At 38.7% G+C, this 22742-nt stretch overlaps 1 protein-coding gene across 5 annotated transcripts in view; it reads left to right on the top strand.

Annotated features, from left to right (window-relative positions):
- SHTN1 (shootin 1) overlaps window positions 1–22742 on the top strand; it is a 119757-nt gene that overhangs the window by 22739 nt on the left and 74276 nt on the right. For 3 of the 5 annotated variants that reach the window (XM_005566536.5, XM_005566533.5, XM_045361605.3), the window contains exons 2-4: window positions 3404–3456; window positions 14479–14539; window positions 22613–22707. In XM_005566536.5, the coding sequence (XP_005566593.1) occupies window positions 3404–3456; window positions 14479–14539; window positions 22613–22707 (209 nt within the window). Of the gene's footprint in view, window positions 1–3123; window positions 3311–3403; window positions 3457–14478; window positions 14540–22612; window positions 22708–22742 lie in introns of all 5 variants that reach the window. The other 2 variants (XM_074002855.1, XM_065521457.2) reach the window with 1 other exon arrangement.

The raw sequence follows: 22742 nt of genomic DNA, 5'->3' as shown, positions 1-22742 counted from the left end.
TGTCTGTACGTGTTGTTTATGGTAGTGAGCTTGGTTTTATTAGCAAGGGTTGAATTCTTCTCATACTTTCCTTTCCTTTCCTTATACCTTACTTTGAAGTTGTACATAGTCACAAGAAAGCATATTTTCTGTGATTTTCATTAAAATATGATAGTTCAAAGACTCTTAATTCTTTTCATAAATTCCCAGTAATTGGGATGCTACAATGTTTCATCTGGGTTCTATTGGCAGTATAATGGAAGAATAGTATTGGTATTTTAAAAAAGACTTCAAAACCATTATCTGATGTTTTAAATAGAAAAAATTTCTTAATGTCAATATGAGATCATTGAGGATCATGGTATTTTATTTTATCTTATTTTATTTTGGAGACAGGGTCTTGCTCTGTTGCCCAGGCTGGAATTAAGATTCTTAATTAATTCTTTTCACAAATACCCAGTAATTGGGAGCCTACAATGTTTCATCTGGGTTCTATTGGCAGTATAATGGAAGAATAGTATTGGTATTTTAAAAAAGACTTCAAAACCATTATGTGATGTTTTAAATAGAAAAAATTTCTTAATGTCAATATGAGATCATTGAGGATCATGGTTTTTTATTTCTTTTTTTTTTTCTTTTCTTTTTTTTTTGGAGACGGAGTCTTGCTCTGTTGCCCAGGCTGGAATACAGTGGTGCAATCTTGGCTCACTGCAACCTCTGCCTCCCGGGATCAAGTGATTCTCCTGCCTCAGCCTCCTGAGTAGCTGGGATTACAGGTGCGCACTACCATGCCCAGCTAATTTTTTTGTATTTTCAGTAGAGACGGGGTTTCACCATGTTGGTCAGGCTGGTCTCGAACTCCTGACCTGATGATCTGCCCGCCTCAGCCTCCCAAAGTGCTGGCATTACAGGGCATGAGCCACTGCACCTGGCTGAGATCATGGTTTTATAAACCTTTATTGTTCATTCTCTATGTCTGTAAAGCAGTTTACCAATAATAGAACATTAAATCAATTTTGGTTTTCAACTTCATCTACAGATACTTTTAAATGTCAAGTAACCTAAAATCAAAGTCTCTTAATAGAATACTTATATATCTATTTTTTGAAACAATTTAAGATATAGTAATAAGATATGGGATCATGGCCATAGACTACCCAGTGGTGGTGTAAGTGAATATTTTGAGAAGTTATTAGTTAGTTCTTGTTTCTTTCTGTTAAAAAGGTAAGGACATGTTTCATTGGTTTTTCACCTCCAAAGACGATTTAGTTTATACTTAGCTCTTGGGGTATGTGTGGCAGGGCTGACGAAGAGCTGGTGTTCAGAGGGCTTCATTCTAGGTCAGTCAAATCTTTTTCTGTTGAAAATGTTTTGTTTTGTTTTTTGAGATACAGTCTTGCTCTGTTGCCCAGGTTGGAGTGTGCAGTGGTACGTTCTTGGCTCACTGCAACGTCTGCTTCCCAGGTTTACATGATTCTCCTGCCTCAGCCTCCCAAGTATCTGGGACTACAGGCAAGTGCTACCACGCCCGGCTAATTTTTGTACTTTTAGTAGAGGCAAGATTTTGCCATGTTATCTAGGCTAGTCTTGAACTCCTGACCTCAAGTGATCTGCCCACCTTGGCCTCCCCAAGTGTTGGGATTACAGGCGTGAGCCACCACGCCCAGACTGTAAATGTAATTATTTTCAGAAGAACTATATCTTTACATGTACACATTCACCTATTTTATGAACTAATTTTCAAGGATTCTTTTGGGATGTGGCTTCAATAAAATTATCCATTAATTCTTGTTTAAGTGGTCCTGGTATACTAATAAAACTTCTGGACATTGGTGGTATAATGTCATAAATATTCATCAATTTGAATTTGGATTTTAGGACTTTGGTGCCACCATCACAGTAGCCATTCTGAACCCTTTCGATCACCAGAGGAGAAAACAAGGCATGTGCTTTACCATGTTAAACATCTGTTTCTGGGGTGTTCTTTGCCCTAGTGGTTAGAATTGTACATTTTTGGAATTAAGGACCAGATTATCTGCGATGTTCTTGCAGCCACTGGTTTCAGATTTTTTATTTCTGTTTCTAGATTATTCATAGAAATAGGAAGCTCTGTTTTTTTTTTTCTTAAAAGAAGAACTGAGGGGTTTTTTTTGGTAGATAAATCCATAAAGACAAAAGTTCAAATTGTGACCAGCCTGGGCAAAATAGCAAGACCCCATCTCTACAAGAAATTCAAAAATTTAGCTGGGCATGGTAGCATGTGCCTGTAGTTCCAGCTGCTCAAGAGGCTGAAGTGGGAGGATTGTTTTGAGCCCGGGAGTTCGAAACTGCAGTGAGCTATGATGGTACCACCTCACTGCAGCCTAAGTGACAGAATAAGACCCTGTCTCTTAAAAAAAGAAAATCAACCTGATGATTCACTGACTTTCTCGTGCCAGTCAAGGTGCCGGCCCTGGGGTGAGCCACAGTTTCAGACTTACTTCAGATGTTCTGCTCTGTCATTGATCTTAGGCCATTCTTTTTCTTCTCACTTAATGTGTTCAAAACTTTATATTCTCAACTGTAGGGATACCTAAAAATGGTGCTTTGATTAAAGATGAATGTGGGGATTTAGGGTTGTTTTTTTTTTTTTTTTTTGGTCAATAAAATATTTTAAGTACACAACTGTGCCCCCTACGTAGTGGATACTATTTCCAAACAGTTTAACATATCTTCCCCAGTTAGTGAAAGGAGTCTGAATTTCTGGTCGTGACTGACAATCTTATCTGAAAATAGTTCTTAGCTGAATCCTTTATAAATTTTTTGCTTGTGAATAAAGCAGACGTGTGACATTGAGTCGAGTGTGCAAACCTACTCTACTTTCTACAGGCGGATTTTCTAAATAAACCTCTGATTATAGTACCACGGACTAACAGTGCTAGGAGGAACTTCAGGGAACACCTGCCCGAATGCTTTCACAGGACCAAGTGCTGAGCATCAGAAAGGAGAAATCGCTTGTCATATGTCACCTCTCCTGGCTCGTGGGTGTTCCTAATGACCTAGGGAGAACTACCTGGCTCGTGGGTGTTCCTAATGACCTAGGGAGAACTGAAATTTAATTTGGTGGGCTCACGTCTGCTTTTTCTTCCTTACTGTTAAAAGCAGGAGCCCAGCCAGGTTTGGTGGCTCATGCCTGTAATCACACGTTGTGAGGCCAAGGCCGGAGGATCGCTTGAGCCCAGGAGTTTTGAGACCAGCCTGAGCAACATAGTGAGACCCTGTCCCTACAGAATAAAAAGATGAAAACAGAAGCCCCTTTTCTGCTGCCTCTTCTCCACCCTACCTCACCCTAGTAAGAAGACAGTGGGGGTTAGGTGGATTCCCCAGGTTTCCCTGCAGTAAACTTTTGACAGTGTTGTAATGTTGCTTTCCTTTTTTCTTTTAGCAATAGGCGAATATGAAGACCTTAGAGCAGAGAACCAGAAAACAAAGGAGAAGGTTTGTACTTTACCCTTTTTTCCCCCCTTTCTTACATGTGTAAAAGCCTAGGCGGCATAGTGCATTGTTCAGTCACCAATTTCAGTTAAATGTGAATGAGGGTTGTTTTTCTTTTCTTTTCTTCCCTTTTCTCTTGCATGTGTGGTTCAAGCTAATACCAACTCCAGGCTCCAGATGGTAAAGAATAGCAGGCATGCCACAGTGGGTGCAGCTCTGGGAGATTAACTACATGGCTAAATGTGCAGCAAGGCACCAGGCCAAGCAACTCAAGTCCCCAGGAATCGTACTTTTCCCCTAACAGTCAGATTTGGGATTCTGTCAGTGGAATTGAACGCTTGATACATGTACTTTGGGACCTAGACACATTGGATCCTGGAGAAAACTCTTTGTAATTAGTCATTGGTATTTTGCCCCAATACCTCCATAAATCATTGTATGTCTCCTTCTTCTATTTATATGAATAATACACCCGAAGTTGAGAAGCATCCACTGTGAAGGTGGGGAAGTCTGGTAAATATTTTCAGGGGCTCTGTCAGTTTTGTTTTAACTGTTAAATAATTGAATTCTACTTACCTTACAAAATGTATCCTTCTTATCACTGAAAATATCTTAAGGTTTGTGAATGCTTGCTAATATATATAGCTAATAAAAAATACATATATATATGGTTTTTTTTTTCTTGTAAATTTAGGGAGCCGACAAATGGAAGAACAGGCTAAGGTCAGAAACGTAGAGGGACTGAATAGCAAATGAAAAATAGAGAGGAAGCCAACTGCCTATTTTTGGTTTTAGATGCAAACAAAATTTACTTTAAAAAATTACTTTGTTGGGTAGGCCAAATATTTCAGAACATAATATCCCTGGTCGAAAATTAGTAAAACAGGTCCTTAGTCGATATTAAGGCAGAAGATAGCCATCACTGCTATAAATTGTGAAACCTCATTTTTAAAATTTCAGAGTAAGAGCTATAATAAAAACTGGCAGCAAGCTAAATACTTGTAAAACGTATGAGATATTTGGGATCCCTTATTGGGCTCTGTAGAATTATATTTAACTTTTTCACTATTAATTTGCCACCTATATAGCTGTAGTATGGTTGGTGATACTAATGGTAAGTACTCTAGTTCAAAGCAGATTATAATGGATTTTTAGATCATTATTTTTCGCCTAGTTTTAAGGCTCCTTTGCTCATTTGTAAATAAATCCTTGGTGTTCTGTGAAATCCTAAGTTTCTTCTCTTGCCTTCATCAGGTCATTCAGGGAATAGTAGGTGGAGGTGATAAAAACATCCATGTTAGAAGGGGCTGGTGCATACATACATAATATGGTAAGAAGCACTTTGGGAGGCTAAGGTGGGAGGATCACTTAAGACCAGGAATTCAAGACCAGCCTGGGCAACATAGTGAGACCCCCATCTTTACAAAAAAGTTAAAAAATTAATCAGGCATGGTGGCATGCACCTGTAGTCCCAGCGGCTTGGGAGGTTGAGGCAGGAGGATCCCTTGAGACCTAAAGGTTGAAGCTGCAGTGAGCCATGATTGTATCACTGTGTTCCAGCCTGGGCAACAGAGTGAGATCTTGTCTCAAAACACACACACACACACACACACACACACACACACACACACACACACACAGAGCAGCAGCAGCAGAGTGAGATCTTGTCTCAAAACGCATACACACACACACACACACACACACAGAGCAGCAGAGTGAGATCTTGTCTCAAAACACACACACACACACACACACACACACACACACACACACAGTAAGAAAGTCACTGAAAATAGTAGTTTGGCAAGATTTTTAATTCCAGCCCTGTAACCATGCAAAATCACAACTGTCCTGAGGACATAAACAGGTAAGGAGGTTGTTCTTAGATCCTGGGCTCCTGATGCCCCCAAATTCCAAAGTAAACCTAGTTGGTAATGCTTAGGCTGGATACTTGAGCATCTTGCTCTAAGATACTCAGCTGTTTTCCAGCTCTAGGAGAACAAAGAGGCTGAGATGATACCAGTCATTGAGTCTCTTTCATAGCTGCTCCTGACCCACGGGAAGAACAAAGCAAGTTGGAGGGGTTAATCCAGGAGCACTCTTTGACTTAACCTAGAAGGTAAGAGGAGGGAAAGCAAACAGGTGTCTTCATAAAATAGAGAAAGAAGGATGATAGAAGCAAATGAATAATGTAAGAGGAAGAAGATTAAATTTTTTATTTATTCTTCTTTAATCCTTGCTTACATGTAGACCTAGCAGTGCCCTAAAAATACATAGTAGGTGCTCTGTAAACATCTATTGTTGGTAGAGATGATGGTTGTTTAACTGACAGCCACTTTCTGCGGTGAGGTTTTAAGTGAATCATCCGTTATGCAAGTGGAATTGTAGGTAAAATGCATTTGGTAAAAGGAGGATTATAAATTACCTCAGCCCATTAACTGTTTACATGTTTCTCTGCATAGAGTATGGCCTAATACTTTCATGACATCTGTAGGCATTATTGACCTGCTTCTGTTGTAATTCTTTAAAAATAACTATTAACAGCAACGGGAAGAAAAGAAACGAAAGCAATATGGAATGCTGTGTGGTTGGGTAAAACAAAGTAGAGTGGTTTTAAGTTCACTGCACTTTGTTTATCTTCTGTTAAAAGACTAGCTTGCTTATTACTGCAGATTTTTCCTCAAAAGGGGGGGGCTGTGTTACAAAGGAGGGAAGCATATAATAAAAGCCTTTTATAGAGTGTAGAATGAGTAAAAGCAGCTTTAGTTCCGGAGGTGGTAAATGGAGAACAGCATTTTCTCTGGGAAAGCACTCTCTTGTGCCTGGCTGGGTGAGCTTTGTCCAGTTGACATCAGCAAATACATATGGCCGTCCTTTCATTCGTGGCCCCAAACCAGAGTGCAGTTAAATTGTTCAGGGACAGCAAATTAAAGTAAGACTCCTTTTGCCATGGTTAATTCGATGTAGGGAAATTTAAAATGAACAGAGGAAGCCAAAAAAAAAAAAAATTGCAAGGTATTTTTCCCTTCCACATGTCTACTATCTTTGTCACCAGGCCATGAACCTTATCAATGGGAAGAGGTGGTGGATGTGATTCCTTTAGTAAGATCTTTTCCTGCTCTGTTTGGAGTCTCTTGTGTTGGGACAAGTGGTCTGACATGGTGCTCTTCAGGGAAAGCAGTTGTTTAGAGGCTGCATGGAGTAAGAAGCTGCTATAGGACATCCATGCTCTCTCATAATCCCTGTCTCATGCTCCAAACAGCAGTGTGTCCACTCCATTTCACAGAGGAGAGAACAGTACCGCAGGGCTTGAGTGAGTTTCCCAGTGTTACACAGATAATGGCAGAGTCTAGATTCAAACATGGGTCTTCTGAACAAGATGTTCTTTTAGAAGCAGGTGAACAGTGGGAGCTTATTGACTCTTCTTCCACAAAGGTCCTAACTTTATTCTAATTCTGTATTGTTAGTGCATGAGTTTTCCACAGCAAATTATCAGACTTGATCCTTTTCTGGGTCATTTGTCTTTACCAACTATTGGTTTGTGTTGAAAAACTGAAAGTTGAATATAAATACCAAGTCAATCTTATGTCAAAACATTCACATATGTGTGTATATATGTATGTGTGTACTTGTATATATACATATACATTCTGGCATAATGCATCCCAAGGATAAAAGCAGGAAATTTGGGATAGGGGGAATGGACCAGTGTTTTAATGGATCTTTTCTCTTTTTTTGCAGTTCTTCCATTTTAGGGAAACTGCTGACTCTTTTATGTTTTTTATCAGTGACTTTGAGGATGGAGTCAATCTGACTTTATAAGGAAAGCTCTTTTGAAGGGAAAACTTTTTATTGAATGCCTTCTGAGTACTGGCTTATAAAGAAAAATATATGAAGGTCCTACTCTTGAGTAAAACCACTCTAATGAGGACCCCAAGTAAGCTGACAAATAACCATGATCAATTATGCTGCTCTGAGTGATTGCCTAGAGCATGGCTGGGCAATGGACAAAGAACAAAAAGACAAGGTTCCTACTCTTTTCCATGTGATAAACTTTTACTAGTCTTTAATGCTTGGCTTAATAAATGTCACTTAGGTTTTTCAAAGTCTTCTCTCTCTCTCACAAGCAGAATTTATTGCCTTTTTGGTAATAAGACATCTGCATATTTCTTTATGTATGTATCACATTTATCAAGCAAAATTTATTATTATCAAAATATTAGAGTATAAGCAAATGGTGTGGGTTGCCTTAAAATGTAAACACAATGAATTTTTTTTTAACATCAAGATAAATGGGGATTATGGCAATAGTGCTACTAGCTACTTTCCATTATTTTTTGCCCATTTTCTAAATGGACTTAGCAGGATGTGAAAAAGTAACAGCCTATCATACTGAGGTGAACAACTCTTCAAATTTATATTTTTGGGGTATGGAAAAATAGATGACTATATATTTTGCAGTCAACCAAATAAAATGGTTTACTTTGCTTGTGTAGCAATCACCATATTCAAATGTTAGTCATGCCTCCACAATTGAAGGGCATTCTCTTATGACTCACTCAGGATCTTTGTCATAATCGTTTGGGTTTTTTTCCTATATGGGGGGAAAAGCGTCATTGAGCTTTGAATGGAATAGCTTTCACGTTTCTCAGAGTGGTGGGGGTGGGGCTGTGTGTGGAGAGTGCATAAAAAGAAGGAAATCTGTATAATAGAAGAATGTCTGCCTTTAAATAGTAAGTATTTATGTTTAGTATTATGTTCTGAGATCAAGTTTTGAAATGCATAAATGTTTAAGTGGCTGATTAGAAGTCGTTTGGGTGAGCTACTGTAACAGTGCATCAGGCGGTTCTGTCAGCTTGCCAGGAACAATGAATGAAAAGAGAATGAGACAGACACTTTCCAAGACTTACGTTTCAAGAAGCAGGATATATGATACTGTTTGCATCTTGGCTCAGTTGTCTATTGTTGAAATTTCTTCCTCTTGTGTAATAGTCAGAGATGAAGGTCCCAAAGTATTTTATTAAAAAAAAAAAATCAATAAAGAAGCCACTTTAAAGAGCAAGATATGCATCCATTATGCTAACTGTTCATGCATAATACATCCACATACATGCAGTTTCTTTGAGACAGAGTGGCAAGTGGTTGTGCCAGAGAAAAAGTAATTACTTAGCAGTTTGAAAGTGAAAATGAGTCTCTTATTAACAGCAATCTATCTAGAAACAAAGAGCAAGGATCTCTGTTCTGATGACATGTGTTTCCATCTAACACACAATACCTAGAATTTGGAGAATGCTGCGAGACAGCTTTGAGGGCAGCTACCACTTCTTTTTTGCCTGTGAAAATTGGAGGGAAAGAACTTTGAATTGGAAGAAAGAAGAACACCAAAAGAGAAAGAGAGTGAAAGGAATTCCATCCTAGTGGGAATGATTTCATGTGTCGTATTCTTCACGGATAAGAGTGTAGAAATCCAGAAAGCACAGTGCTAGCCAGACTTACACAGGTGGAGCAGTAGAATCGTTGATTACTATTAAAAGTGAATTGATGGTCCTTTCACTGTATGCCGAGGACTCTCAAACAGGTAAACAGGTACATTACACACAGTTCTGATGCTGGGCATGTTTACATCTTTAACTGTTGTAACTGGACATTAATGAACTTCAAGAAAAATGGTGTAGCGTTAAACTTCAGATTTAGTGGCGTTGTAGCCTCTGCTGTACGTTCCTTAGGAAATGGGTACATATTTTGTTCAGTTCTGGTTTGGCAGTACTTCTCACATTATATCGGGCATCCTTATGAATTGCTTACTTCATTTGTTGATCTTTCGTGGTAGATCATAAGTTTTTGTCAGAACACATTGTCTATTGTGTTCATGTATTGTGCCCAGTGTTTGACATGGTGGCTGGGCTGTGTGAGGCTGTATAAATTTGTTCAGTTCTCAGAGGAAGGAAATAATGACATTCAATGATTATAGTAGATACTTGCTTAAAAGTCTGATTCAGTCAACTGTAATGTACTTGCCTACGTATAGCTTGTCCCCTACCTTGGTATTGTGCATATGCGGTGCATATATACACTTCTTGGGCCCCGAACTGCCCTGTGTATAGGCTAGCAACCCTCTGATGCATTTGTGCACCAGGAAGACAAGCATGAATATTTATGTTAGTGGAAGTTAGATACAATTCAGAATGCTGAGGTTTTTCTTGCGTAACATATACGTACAACAGAATATAAAGATGTCTTGGTGTCTATATCAGTTATCTGTACTTCTGCTGAGCCCTTTGAAGCAGACATTTTAATGTTGATGGTAGTTGGATGAATATGTGAGAGGGGGATGAATAACTGAGCTGCCCATTTTGGGGAGTGGGTGGTGCAAGGAAGATACTAATTCACACTGGAAAGGCTATTTCTCTGCAAATCAGTCTGCCAATCCTCAGAAATCCTGGTTTAGTTTCAGAAGCCAGGTATCTGCCTGGATGAGGTTCAAGGAAGAGATCTGGAAAATAGCCAGGGCTTCTAATATTAAGGGCTTTCAAAACCAGCAAGGCCAACCTCCGGTCAATTCATCCCTTCATAAAGAGCCAAATAGAGACTCTAGAGTAGATGTAATGTTATCCAGCTTGCTTACATGAGCCAGCAGTTGTGCCACTGGGTTCTACCCCAGCCTTGAGCTACAGAGAATCGTTGGGCATCATAATTAAGTGATGTAGGCCCAAGAACATCTGTTGCTATTGCAAAGTCTTCATGAGCAATTCTCACACAAAAAGAAGCAGTTTTTACAAATGGTGCAGCTGCGTGAGCAGGGTAGAGGAAGGGGTGGGATGGGTGAGGGGCTTCTGTGTGGTGTAAAGATGAAACATTCTTCCAAAAAGGCTCGTAATCCTGGCTGACTTCCCTCTGTTGGTAGAATGAGAGAAAATTTGCAAGTTTCTTTTCTGGGCTCACCTAAAAAGATGAAATAAGTGGGTGTTTGGATTTCTGCTTTTAGTAAATGCATACATCCTCCATATTTTGCTCAGTTCTGGTTCAGAATAAGTAAGCTGCATTTGCAGCATGTGTAGACTCTCCCCACCCCCAACTCACACCCCTTTCAGCATAACAGATGGTAAATTCTGTGGCTGCCAGTTCTAGCATAATGTGGTTGCAGAAAATAGAAAGCAAAGCAACATGAAGACCCCTGATAGAACACAGCTGGGGATGGGAGACAGCTTGTGAATCTGCTGATGATAACCACAGGATTAGTGTGAACACATATAGCTGGACTATAGAAATGGGCTACCTGCATGTTGGAATAAAACTGATGTTGAGACCTGTTATTAACCTGAGCTTGTCTCCCTGGGCCTTCATAGCAGAGAGCATGGACCTAATGTTTTTCTTCTGGGCAACTAGTACAAGCCTACCTAAAATTGTCATGCATCACATTAGTGGTTGTGTATGATGTCAACTGGTGACCTTTTTCAGATTTGACTAGATAGAGCACCATTCCTGTTTAATGCTTTTGTCATTCAAAGTCTCACTAAAAACTCTGGCTGTTTGAAGCAAGAATTGAATAAACCTCTAATTCCTTTAGGTAGAGCTTTGAGAGCTACATAGAGGGAACCAAGTGACATTAAGGCAGGAGCAACACTCCCAAGTACCAGATTTTAAATGAAGACAGTTTTTTACAAGACATCTCACATTTTTCAGATATGCCAGATTAAGAAATATTAAATTAATTTGAAAGTAAAGCACCAGATATATTTCACTTGGCAATCATGACTCAGGAGTTTGAGCCTAGTTGGAAACTAGGTTTCTTTTTGTGCCTTATGCTATACTGTGCATTGTTGGAGGAAGGTAGACAGACTGGTAGGGGTGGTGGGGAAGTCTAGAACAAACAGAAGCCCATTCTAGAAAATGACAGGAACATTCCTGAAACCGCTGGCCAGAGGTCTCCTATCATTAAGGGTTATGATGTCTAATGTAGTCCCCTTGGGTTGAGGAAGGAGCTAAGAAAAGCCGATATGCGAATTTAGAACTCTACTATTTAGAATTTTAAACACCAAAAAATCATAAATGTTGTTGGTTTAAGCTGGAACTACAGACTGTGTTAGACAGAATTATTATTATTTTTTACAGAGGATGGGATTGCCACAGGAAAACCTTAGTCAAAGAAATGCCTTCTCCTTTAGGAAATAAGTTAGGTCCAACCTAACTCATTTTGACTGGGTGAGGCATCCTGAGTCAGGATTTAGTAACCAGATTTGCTAATTTAACACTGTGTACTTGCTTCATGTTCTCTTGCCAGAATACATTTACCCATATGAGTAGGGACAGTATGACATTTCAGTGGTTCTTTAGCGACTAAAGGGGAAAATTGAACTGCAAGCTTCTTACTTTGTTATTTTTAAAATATTTTGAAAGGACAGAAAAGGGCAGAGGATAGTATAACAAATACCCATTGCACAGAACTGTTCTCTTGAAATTCGGAAACAAGGAATGCAGCAGATACAACTGAAAGTTCTCATCATTTCTCATCCCATTCCCCTCCCAGTCTCCTAAGAGACAACTACTGTCATAAATGTTATATATTTCTTCTCATTTCATATATTCTTTGTTTTTTGAGACAGAATCTCTCTCTATTGCCCAGACTGGAGTGCAGTGGCACGATCTTGGCTCACTGCAAGCTCCGCCTCCCAGGTTCACGCTATTCTCCTGCCTCAGCTTCCTGAGTAGTTGGGACTACAGGCGCCTGCCACCACGCCCGGCTAATTTTTTGTATTTTTAGTAGAGACGGGGTTTCACTGTGTTAGCCAGGATGGTCTCGATCTCCTGACCTCGTGATCTGCCCGCCTCGGCCTCCCAAAGTGCTGGGATTACAGGCATGAACCACTGTACCCGGCCTCATTTCATATTTTTATATATACTAGATGTATCATAAAACATATGTAAATATATGAGATGCTTTTGTGCATGTAAGATATTATTTGATATATCTGATATATCTTCTGCAACTCATTCAAAATGATTTTTTTGTTGTTGTTGTTTTTGGTTTTTTTTAGACAAAGTCTCGCTCTGTCATCAGGCTGGAGTGCAGTGTCGTGATCTTGGCTCACTGCCACCTCTGCCTCATGGATTCAAGCGATTCTCCTGCCTCAGCCTCCTGAGTAGCTGGGACTACAGGCATGCGCCACCATGCCTAGCTAATTTTTGTATTTTTAGTAGGTATGGGGTTTCACCATGTTGGCAAAGATGGTCTTGATATTTCGACCTCATGATTGCCTGCCTCGGCCTCCCAAAGTGCTGGGATTACAGGCTTGAGCCACCGCGCCCAGCCAACATGATGGTTTTTAACATTTGTGTTGATACATATGGCTTTATTCATTCATTTTCACTGCTCTGTAGTGTAGTATATGAACATACCATGATATATTATTATTAAAAATGTGGAACATTTTTGTATATGTTATATATTACTAGAGATTCTCTGGGTATATACACCAAGAAGTAGAATTGCTGAGTCATAGGAAAGTATGTATTCAATTTTGATAGAAGTTTATTTCCAAAGTAATTATACCAATTGACACATCCATCAGTGGTCTGTGAGAGTTCCTGTCTCCTGGTATCAGATTGTTTTCAGTTTTTGCCAGTGTAATAGGTGAGAATATCTCACTGTTTTAATCTGGATTTTTCACATTATCTGACATCATAATTTTTTAGCTGTTGAAAATTGGAATTAAGAACATCCAAAGGGATGAAATTCCAGTATATTTATCTGGCAGGTTAGCAATCAAATATAATTTAAAATTGTGCTTTATTCATAAGGCACTCTTAGGGAATAAGGTATTCCCAAGATATTAAATTTTAAATTACTACTCTAATAGCTAGGAATTACTTTTTAATGTTTTAGCTACTTGTGGTGAATATCTTGTTATATGTCCCTGTTTTATGAAATTCAAGATATACTGAATTCAGTCCTTATAATAATAAACATTAGGTTTTTAAAAAAAATTCATTAATGCCTCCTGGGCCTGTCGATACTGGAGATACTTGTTTCTATACCAGATACCCTAAAAGGTCCTTATGCTCTAATGGTTATTTTTGCCTTTTATGGTCTTGCCTTCCAAAGTCTTTTCAGTGAGTTCTCTCACCTTAAAAATCAGTTTATATAAATGATAATGTGCTTAGTATGGAATATTTTATCTTCTCTCCTTTTAATTTGGTACCTTCCTCTATTCAGAATTCTGAGGACACATGGATCATGTTTTCTTGGGTGAGAGTGTGTGCCATGTGGCTGTCTCTTGCCCTCATGCAGTAGTCTTTCTTTTGAGTCAGAGTCTCGCTCTGTTGCCCAGGCTGGAGTGCAATGATGTGATCTTGGCTCAGTGCAACTTCCGCCTCCTGGGTTCAAGCAATTCTCCTGCCTCAGCCTCCCAGGTAGCTGGGATTACAGGTGCCCGCCACCACGCCTGGCTAATTTTTGTGTTTTTAGTAGAGACAGCATTTTACCATGTTGGCCAAGCTGGTCTCTTTGACCAGGCTGGTCTCGTACTCCTGACCTCGTGATCCGCCTGCCTCGGCCTCCCAAAGTGCTGGGATTGCAGGCGTGAGCCACCACGCCTGGCCCACGGTAGTCTTTCCATTCCCTCCCAAGTATGCACCAATGTTCTGGATAGTTGAAACTGTTTGGAATCAGACCTGTAGATGAGTGACTATGTACAGCATTAGCCAACATAAAAAGAGGTACATTCTCTTAAATCATGAATATATTTTAACTCAAGGATGTTAATTTGGGCTGTTACTGAGGAGATAATGAGCAGGAAGGTGACTCATATCTTAGAAGGTCTGAGAAAATTGGCCAGATACAAATGGCACAAGCACCATGCTGGCTGAGCAGTACCAGTTCTATATGACCATTGATGGTTTTCAAAGGTTTTACATTTTGTTTTGTTTTCAGAAAATTGCTGCTGTTTGTAAGTTTGCTCTTGCTTGCCTTTTCAAACTTAAAATTTATGATTGAAGTTTAACATTTGTTTACCTCTCTCATTTCAGTGTGACAAAATTAGGCAAGAACGCGATGAAGCTGTTAAAAAACTGGAAGAATTTCAGAAAAGTACGTAAGCATTTCAGTGGAATTATTATAACACATATAGCGTGTTGGGGATTATGTGAGTAGAAATATACCCTGTTTAGTTGCTAATATCCTGGTCATACAATCAAGAAAGCAAGACTTCTTTCTATTTGTCCAAAAATGCCCAGGCATCACTTTAAGTTTTAAAGAAATGGAATAAGCATAATTGTTTTATCAAGGGTGTTAGAAAAACCTGTACTTGTTATAAAACAGTTTAACTATACATAAATGTTAAAGGAGAACAAAAATGGCTTGTTGGCTCCTTGAAAAAGGCTAATGCTAGTACTTTATAGTCATTCCTTGTTGGTCTTTTATTTGTGTAGTAAAAAAATGTAATCATGCTTTGAATTCAGTTTTGCAGCCTGCTTTTTTCAGTAAACAGTACTTATGGTCATATTTTGCATGTCAGCACAGATGTACATCAGTTTTGTTTTGTTTTATTTATTTATTTATTTATTTATTTATTTATTTTGAGTTGGAGTCTCGCTCTGTCACTAGGCTGGAGTGTAGTAGCAAGATCTCAGCTCACAGCAACCTTCACCTCCTAGGTTTAAGCAATTCTCCTGCCTCAGCCTCCTGAGTAGCTGGAACTACAAGTGTGCACCACCATGCCCAGCTAATTTTTGTATTTTTAATAGAGATGGGGTTTCACCATATTGGCCAGGATAGCCTCGTGATCCGCCCACTTTGGCCTCCCAAAGTGCTGGGATTACAGGCGGGAGCTACTGCGCCTGGCCTGTACATCAGTTTTAATTGTTGTCTGTAGTATTCCCTTATAGAATAGTACCATAATGTATTTAATTATTCTTTCACTGATAGATTATTCCTAGTTTTTAGCTATTATCAATAATGCCATGGCAGGTATTCTGACACTTACATCTTTACAGTAATCTAAATAGTTCCTGAGGTTAATTCAAAGAAAAGGAATTATACTGGAGATCCACTATATGGCATTGTGCCTATAGCTAATAATATGGTGTTGTATACTTAAAATTTACTAAGAGAGTAGATCTTATGTTAAGTGTTGTTACTACAAAAGAAAATAAGTAAATAAAGAGGGCAGAAGGAAACTTTGGGAGGCGATGGATAGGTATACAACCTTGATGGTGGTGATGGTTTCACAGGTGTATAATTATTCCCCAAACTCATCATGTTGTATACATGAAATATGTATGACTTTTTACACGTCACTTACTTATACTTTATAATGTGGTTCAAAAATAGAGAAAAGGAATGATAGCTTCATAGAACTTAAACATTTTTAAGAGTGTGAATGTTTGAAATAGCCCTCTCACTGAAGAAACCTACATTCCCACCGAAGTTGTACTTTCCAAATTTTTGCTGGTTTTTTTTTTTTTATGTGATGTAAATCTGTTATTTATCCCCTAAGACAACATAGCTGATCAGACCCAGAAGGATCAGATGGAAATATGTCCTAGGCAAAGGCTCAGACCGTAGCAGGGAAAGTGGCCCCTTCCCCTGGAAACAAGGCCTTTCTCCATCGTTCTGCAGATGCTCTATCAGTCAGGGTATTTGATTATTTATGAAGAGTTGATTTGGTAACTACACAACAGAACATTTTATTCTAGGTAAAACAGCTATACAAATGAAGCATTATGGTTAAATTTCAACAACAAGTTTATTTCAGTGTCTGATTGTAACAGAGAACATCCCAGGGGAATCTTGCTGATATTACCTGTCTTTGGAGGCCAGTATGCTATGCTAGAAATACCTCTTATTTGCAAATGCATGAATTCCAATTATATGGTACTTTTTAACTTATGGAATGTATTTACTCTGAGTCACATCTTAAAGAGTTATACCACTGGTGTTGTTACCAGTTAATATGCTTGAATTATTGATAGTGGATTGGTGTGCAGTGGAAATAGTTCAAGTTCCTTATGATTGGGCTTATAAAATATTTTGGTGTAGGTAGGCAATAGGGACTTTGCCTCCTGCATTATGCAAAACCAGAAGCAACATTCCCCAAAATCAGTCTTCAAAGTAACATGTAAATTCTGCTTTCATCTGCCCTTTCTCTTTTCCCTTTCTTTGTCTCTTCCTCTGAATACCTTTGATAGTTTTAAAAATTTACATTTTTCGTTATGAGCAACTCAAATTAAAGCCTGAGGGGATTGACTGGAAGATTAGTACAACTATCTGTATTGTTGTATGCATTTAGTTTTTACCTTTGCTAAGTGTGTTTAATTAACTTAAGGTTTGGATGTTAGGAAAACAGAGTGCTAATTCTTTTTTGCTTACTCTCTTGGTAACTCACAGAACATCAGAGTGCCAACTCTTTACTCAGTCTCGAAAGGAGAGAAAACGAGGACTTGGCCGGGCACGGTGGCTCACGCCTGTAATCCCAGCACTTTGGGAGGCCAAGGCAGGTGGATCACTAGGTCAGGAGATAACAGCATCCTGGCTAGCATGGTGAAAACCCCATCTCTACTAAAAATACAAAAAATTAGCCAGGCATGGTGGCGCGTGCTTGTAGTCCTAGCTACTTGGGAGGCTGAAGCAGGAGAATCGCTTGAACCCGGGAGGCGAAGGTTGCAGTAAGCCAAGATCTTGTCTTTGCACTCCAGACTGGTGACAGAGTGAGACTCCGTCTCAAAAAAAACCCCAAAAAACGGAAAAATGAGGACTAAGAAAACTTTAAATGTTTGTCAGAAAACTGTATCTAGGATAAATAATTCATGGCTTTTGAGCAGAGGGTAGCATTTCAGATTTGGAAGGGAGTAGGCAGTATTTTTATCACCAGTGAAGAGCATTAGTTTGTGTGAATCCAAGTTTCTGCATTAATAAAATTGGTATAAATGACCATGCTTCATAGACCATTTGAGGGTAAAAAAAGATAATCTGTATACAAAATGCTTAACACTGTTCCTGGCATATAGTAAGTGCTCAATAAATGTTAGTTGCTACTACCACCATCTCATCAACTAAACTATCCAGTGCCTGATTGCCCTTCAGTATTAAGAGTTCATATCATTTACCTTTAGGGAGTTAGTTCCTTGACACCAGGCTCCACATTCGGACAGTGGTGGAGGAAAGTTTCTTTTGGTGCTGAGTTGAAATCTGAAATCCCTGTAATGTTTACCTACTAGGCCTATGTCTTTTTTATTTGAGACGGAGTCTCATTCTGTCGCCCAGGCTGGAGTGCAGTGGCGTGATCTCTGCTTGCTGTGACCTCCGCCTCCTGGGTTCAAGCAATTCTTGTGCCTCACCCTCCCAAGTAGCTTGGATTACAGGTGTGTCCCCTGATGCCTGGCTGTTGTTTGTGTTATTAGTAGAGATGGGGTTTCACCATGTTGTCCAGGTTGGTCTTGAACTCTTGACCTCAAGTGATCCTTTTGCCTTGGCCTCTGAAAGTGCTGGCGTGAGCCACCACACCCGACCTAGGCCTAGGTCTTGCAGTGTAGAGGTAACAGCTGCATAAGGGTTAGGAAAAGCTTTGTTTGGCCGTAGGGCTCTACTCTCCCTAGCTTAGCATACTTTTCCCAGGATAAATGTTTTTATCCATATGTCTATGTCATTTTTGATCCTCTGCCAGCTCTCTCTGAGCCTTCCTCCTACACACAAAGAACACCACCACATAGCAAAGCTGCATCCCTAGATGGATTCCTGTGAAAGGAGAACTAGCTAAAGACCTTTCATATCTTTTCTTTTCTTTTTCTTTTTTTTTTTTTTTTTTTGAGATGGAGTTTTGCTCTTTTTGCCCAGGCTGGAGTACAATGGCGTGCTCTCGGGCCACTGCAACCTCCGCCTCCCGGGTTCAAGTGATTCTCCTGCTTCAGCCTCCCAAGTAGCTGGGATTACAGGCAGCTAACTTCGTATTTTTAGTATAGAGGGGTTTCACCATGTTGGCCAGGCTGGTCTTGAACTCCTGACCTCAGGTGATCTGCCTGCCTCAGCCTCCCAAAGGGCTGAGATTACAGGCATGAGCCACTGCGCCCAGCCCCTTTCATATCTTTTCAACCACAATGCTAGATCCATTAATCTGTTTTAAGGACACACCCATTTTCCTACATATGTGCCAACTTTTATGGCTGTTTCTTTATCGCATGGAAAACTTCTAAAGTAGTCTGATGTTGAAGAAGAATTTGTAATATGTTCACCACATATGCTTTAGAGATTTTCTACATCTCAATATCTCTGGGAGTTGGAGTTGGGAGAGGAGATTTGCTGTAGAAGCAACATCATTGGTGGTGACACCTTGTATAATTAATTTCAAAGGACTATAGAAAAGTAGCGTCACCTAGAAGTGATTTTAGCTGGGCTTTACCGGTTAGAGCTCTGTGATTTAGAATATGTTATTTAACTTCTCTGGGCCTCCGTGTTCTCAAATATAAAATTGCTGTGATCATCCCTACGTTATAGGATTGTTGTGAGGCTTCATGAGGGAGGGAACACATGTAAAGAGTTTAGCACAAGGCTGAACACATAGTCAGGCTCAACAAATGATGATGGTAGTTGTTTCCTAAGCAATTCTATACTACAGAGAACATTCTTATAAAAGGCTGTTCACAGATGAGCTTAGGCCTTCAATCCTTCAAATAGACACTAACACGAGCACCTACTTTGCATGTAGCATTGTGCTAGGTGCAAGAGAATCAGATGTGTAAAACAAAATCCATGCTCTAATGTTCATAGTGAGTAGAAGATAAAAACAAGTAAAAGAAAAAAAAAAACGGTTACCCTACAATGTGATGTGTACTGCACTGCCATGTATGTAAGACTGCTTTGAAGTCATAGTTGAAGAGAGACAAACTTTGCTAATTCGAGTAGACTAATAGAAACAATAGTTGACGTACTTTTATGTTATACCTCTGAGTTCTCAGGGTCATTTATATTTTCTTACTATGAAAAATTTCAAAGTTATGCAAAGGGGAGAAAATAATGTAACAAATCCCCATGTTTCAGTTTTCCGGCTGCAACAGTTGCCAACTCACAGCCAGTCTTCCATCTGTACACCCATACACCCACTGTCACTGACCTCGGATTGCTTTGGAACTAATTCCAGTCATCATAGCATTTTACTGTTTGCTGCCTGGAAATATTTCAGTATGTATTTCTGAAAGATTTTTCTTTTTAACATAACTGCAATATTATGGACACTTTATTAAAAGTTCATCTTTTTTCTTTTTTAAACCTCATGTCATCCGAATATGCAAATATGACAGGTACAGTGGCCATGGATTGTGGATATCCTGAGACAAGCCCAATTCAGCACCGCAGGGCAAGTTGTTACATGAATATCTAAATGCTTAAAAAACTTTTATTCTTTGAAATGTGCAAATAAATTTACATATTAAAAATAGTTCTGTTTTGCATCACGTGACTTGACTTTTGGTTTTGGAAATGGGGTCATGCTTTTTGAAGATATAATCACCCTTTGAAATATATTCTTCCCTTATGAACCTAGAAAGTTGGTAAGTAGGTTTGTTATGCTACCAATTTAGCACTGGAAGAATTTCCTAAACTAAAAGTTAATGTGCAATTTAAAAAATGTCTACTGTTCTCTCTTTGAGAAGAAATAAAAATCCCGCCAGATGGAGTGTGCCAAATCAGAATTGGAGAAAGTGTGAGCAAGGACTACCCAGCTATGTTTATGAAGTTAAATCACAGAGCACCTTTTTACAAAATGTTTAGAAAATAAATTTTTTTTTTTTTTGCTTGTTGTTTTGTTTCCTATTCGCTAGGCCTAAACCTCACTACTGCAGAATGAATTTTCTTACTCTTTCAAGAGCAAGAATGTTATTGAATAAAAAGTAAGATTCCTATGAAAAATGCAGAGTGTTTATGTTTTTGTTAGATAGTGGAAATACCAGATTGTGGCAGAAGATGTCAAGTAGTTAAGGCTAAAAATTCAAAGTCATATTTGATGTTGTAAAAATTGTATAGGTTTCTTTTCTCTTTCCTTCACATTTTTGAAGAACCTACCTTGTAAACATAGTGATAAAATGCCAGGAATATTAGGATTTTAAGGAAATAATAGAGCCTATTATTTAAACTACAATATAAAAGGCAATTATATTGATGAAGAGCTACATGGGCTTTGTGTGTGTGAATAAACTTGGCCTGTGTTCAGCTTCTATTTGTTCTTCTGGCATAAACACATATTGTGTGTGATTCCAGTTTAATGGGGACCCGTTTGTATGCCAAGCAGCTGCATTTTAGGACCTATTGCGTGATTTCATAGCTCTCTGAAAATTGGTTCTATTCAGAACAAGAGATAGAAGAGAAGAAGGGGGGTGATGTGGAAGGGAGGGGGAGCTTCAACACACAATCATTTCTTTTCAATTGGAGCCAGAAAGGTTGATGACAACATGACCATTGTGTTATAATGATAAGACCACTAAGGCATCTGTACCTCTCATCAAGGCTTTCACACAACAGCAGATACAATTTAATTCACTGCTCTGTCAGCAGTGCTGATACCATTATGCCGTCTGTCTCCACAGTTATAATCACTGTCCTCTGAGAAATGCAGTTGAAATGATCTTGAGCAGTCAAAGAAACTCTCAATTAAGGCTGCCACTTCCAATGTGTCAGATTGTGTCTTATGCACTTGGTACAATTTTCACTTCCAATCCTGTTTATTTACAATGTCTACCAGTAATTACGCTTAACGTGTCATTTAGTGAGGGGGGCCCCTGCCAAGCCGATTGTTGGGTGCTGCTGTACCATTGAGTGGGAGTTTCTCGAAGTCAATGCCATCAGCAGCTTTTAGGCCCTGATGGGATGCAGTAGTAATGTTGATAATGCAAGTATCGTGCTCATCAAGTCATAATTAGATGCCACTCAAATGTGCCACTTGTAATAACAGTGTTGATTCATGTTTTTCTCGGTGACTGCAACTACTAATTAGTTAAGTGGTTTTTGGTTGGCCTGCATTTGCTGCAGATTATTATTACCCCTGAAAAAATGTCAAGGTTAGAGATGTTTCTGGCCATTTAGTGCTGCTTTATGAATTTGAATATTAACATAATAAGAACTTTGGACAGACTTAGGAAGTAATACATTTTTGTATTTAATTTGGAGAGAAATTTTTTCCCCTGAGTTTAATCATAATTGCAGGTTAATTAAGCTTAAATGAAGCAAAAGTAATCTCTCTTTGTGTTATGTGAGCCCAGTGCTTTTTGCCTAACTTTGTTGGGTTTCACATTTGGGTTTCCTTTAATTTTTTTTTTTAAGCCAAACAAATAACAGTAAGTATACTGTCTACATTTAGGGTTGAGATTCTGAGAGTTTTCATTTAACTAGAAATATGGGTGGAAGGAATTGGCATTTTTCTTACTTGATCTTCAAAATATAACTCAAGTTCTAAATCACTTTATACCTGTAAATCTCAATTTACGTGCACCAGCTATCAAAAAATCTAAAAAATACTATTTTTCAAGCATTGGTAAAATATCAAGTAAAATTTTACTTTTCCTCTAATACTCCTGATAGCCTGTGATTCAGGAAGCAATTTGTTAGCCTCTGCTTTATAACCATATAGTACATAAATCTTATTGCTTACACTTTTCTGCCCAAGAGTTATTTACAAAATAGCAGTAACTACTTTGTAGCTAATAGAGACTAATGTTGCAGTACTTAGCCAAGTTGCCACATCACTATTCCAGTCATAAGATCAATTTAAGATTTATTTTTCTTTTATTTTTTGTTACACCCTGCTAAGAAAAAGAAGTCATGCTGTCACTCCTCTTTATTTATGAAATATTCTTTTGTTTAAATTAGCAGATATGTCTATGGATACATATATAGTTGCATAGAAAATAGATGTAAAAAAATCTAGCTTAAAATGTACATAATAAAATTTATGTATGTAAAATGAATGTTTTTCATTGTGTTCTTGTTTCTTTCTACATTCAAATATTAGCTCAGATTTAATCAGGGCAGCTTCTGAAAAACCTTTTTTTCAGTGATAGCTAAAGGTCTGGCTAGCCAAAGAATTGAAGTATTCTTAATCATGGGACGATGCGTGGGCTCCTGGAATAGCTGACTAATCTTTGAATGCTGAGATCTTTTTTTCCCCCTCATTCCTAGTTTCTCACATGGTCATAGAGGAAGTTAATTTCATGCAGAACCATCTTGAAATAGAGAAGACTTGTCGAGAAAGTGCTGAAGCTTTGGCAACAAAGGTGAGACTTCAAATGAAGGAATTTTACCTGAACTT

The sequence above is a fragment of the Macaca fascicularis genome, chromosome 9, assembly GCF_037993035.2.
Source record: "Macaca fascicularis isolate 582-1 chromosome 9, T2T-MFA8v1.1".
NCBI lineage: Eukaryota > Metazoa > Chordata > Mammalia > Primates > Cercopithecidae > Macaca > Macaca fascicularis.
This window is presented reverse-complemented; position numbering and strand designations above follow the sequence as displayed.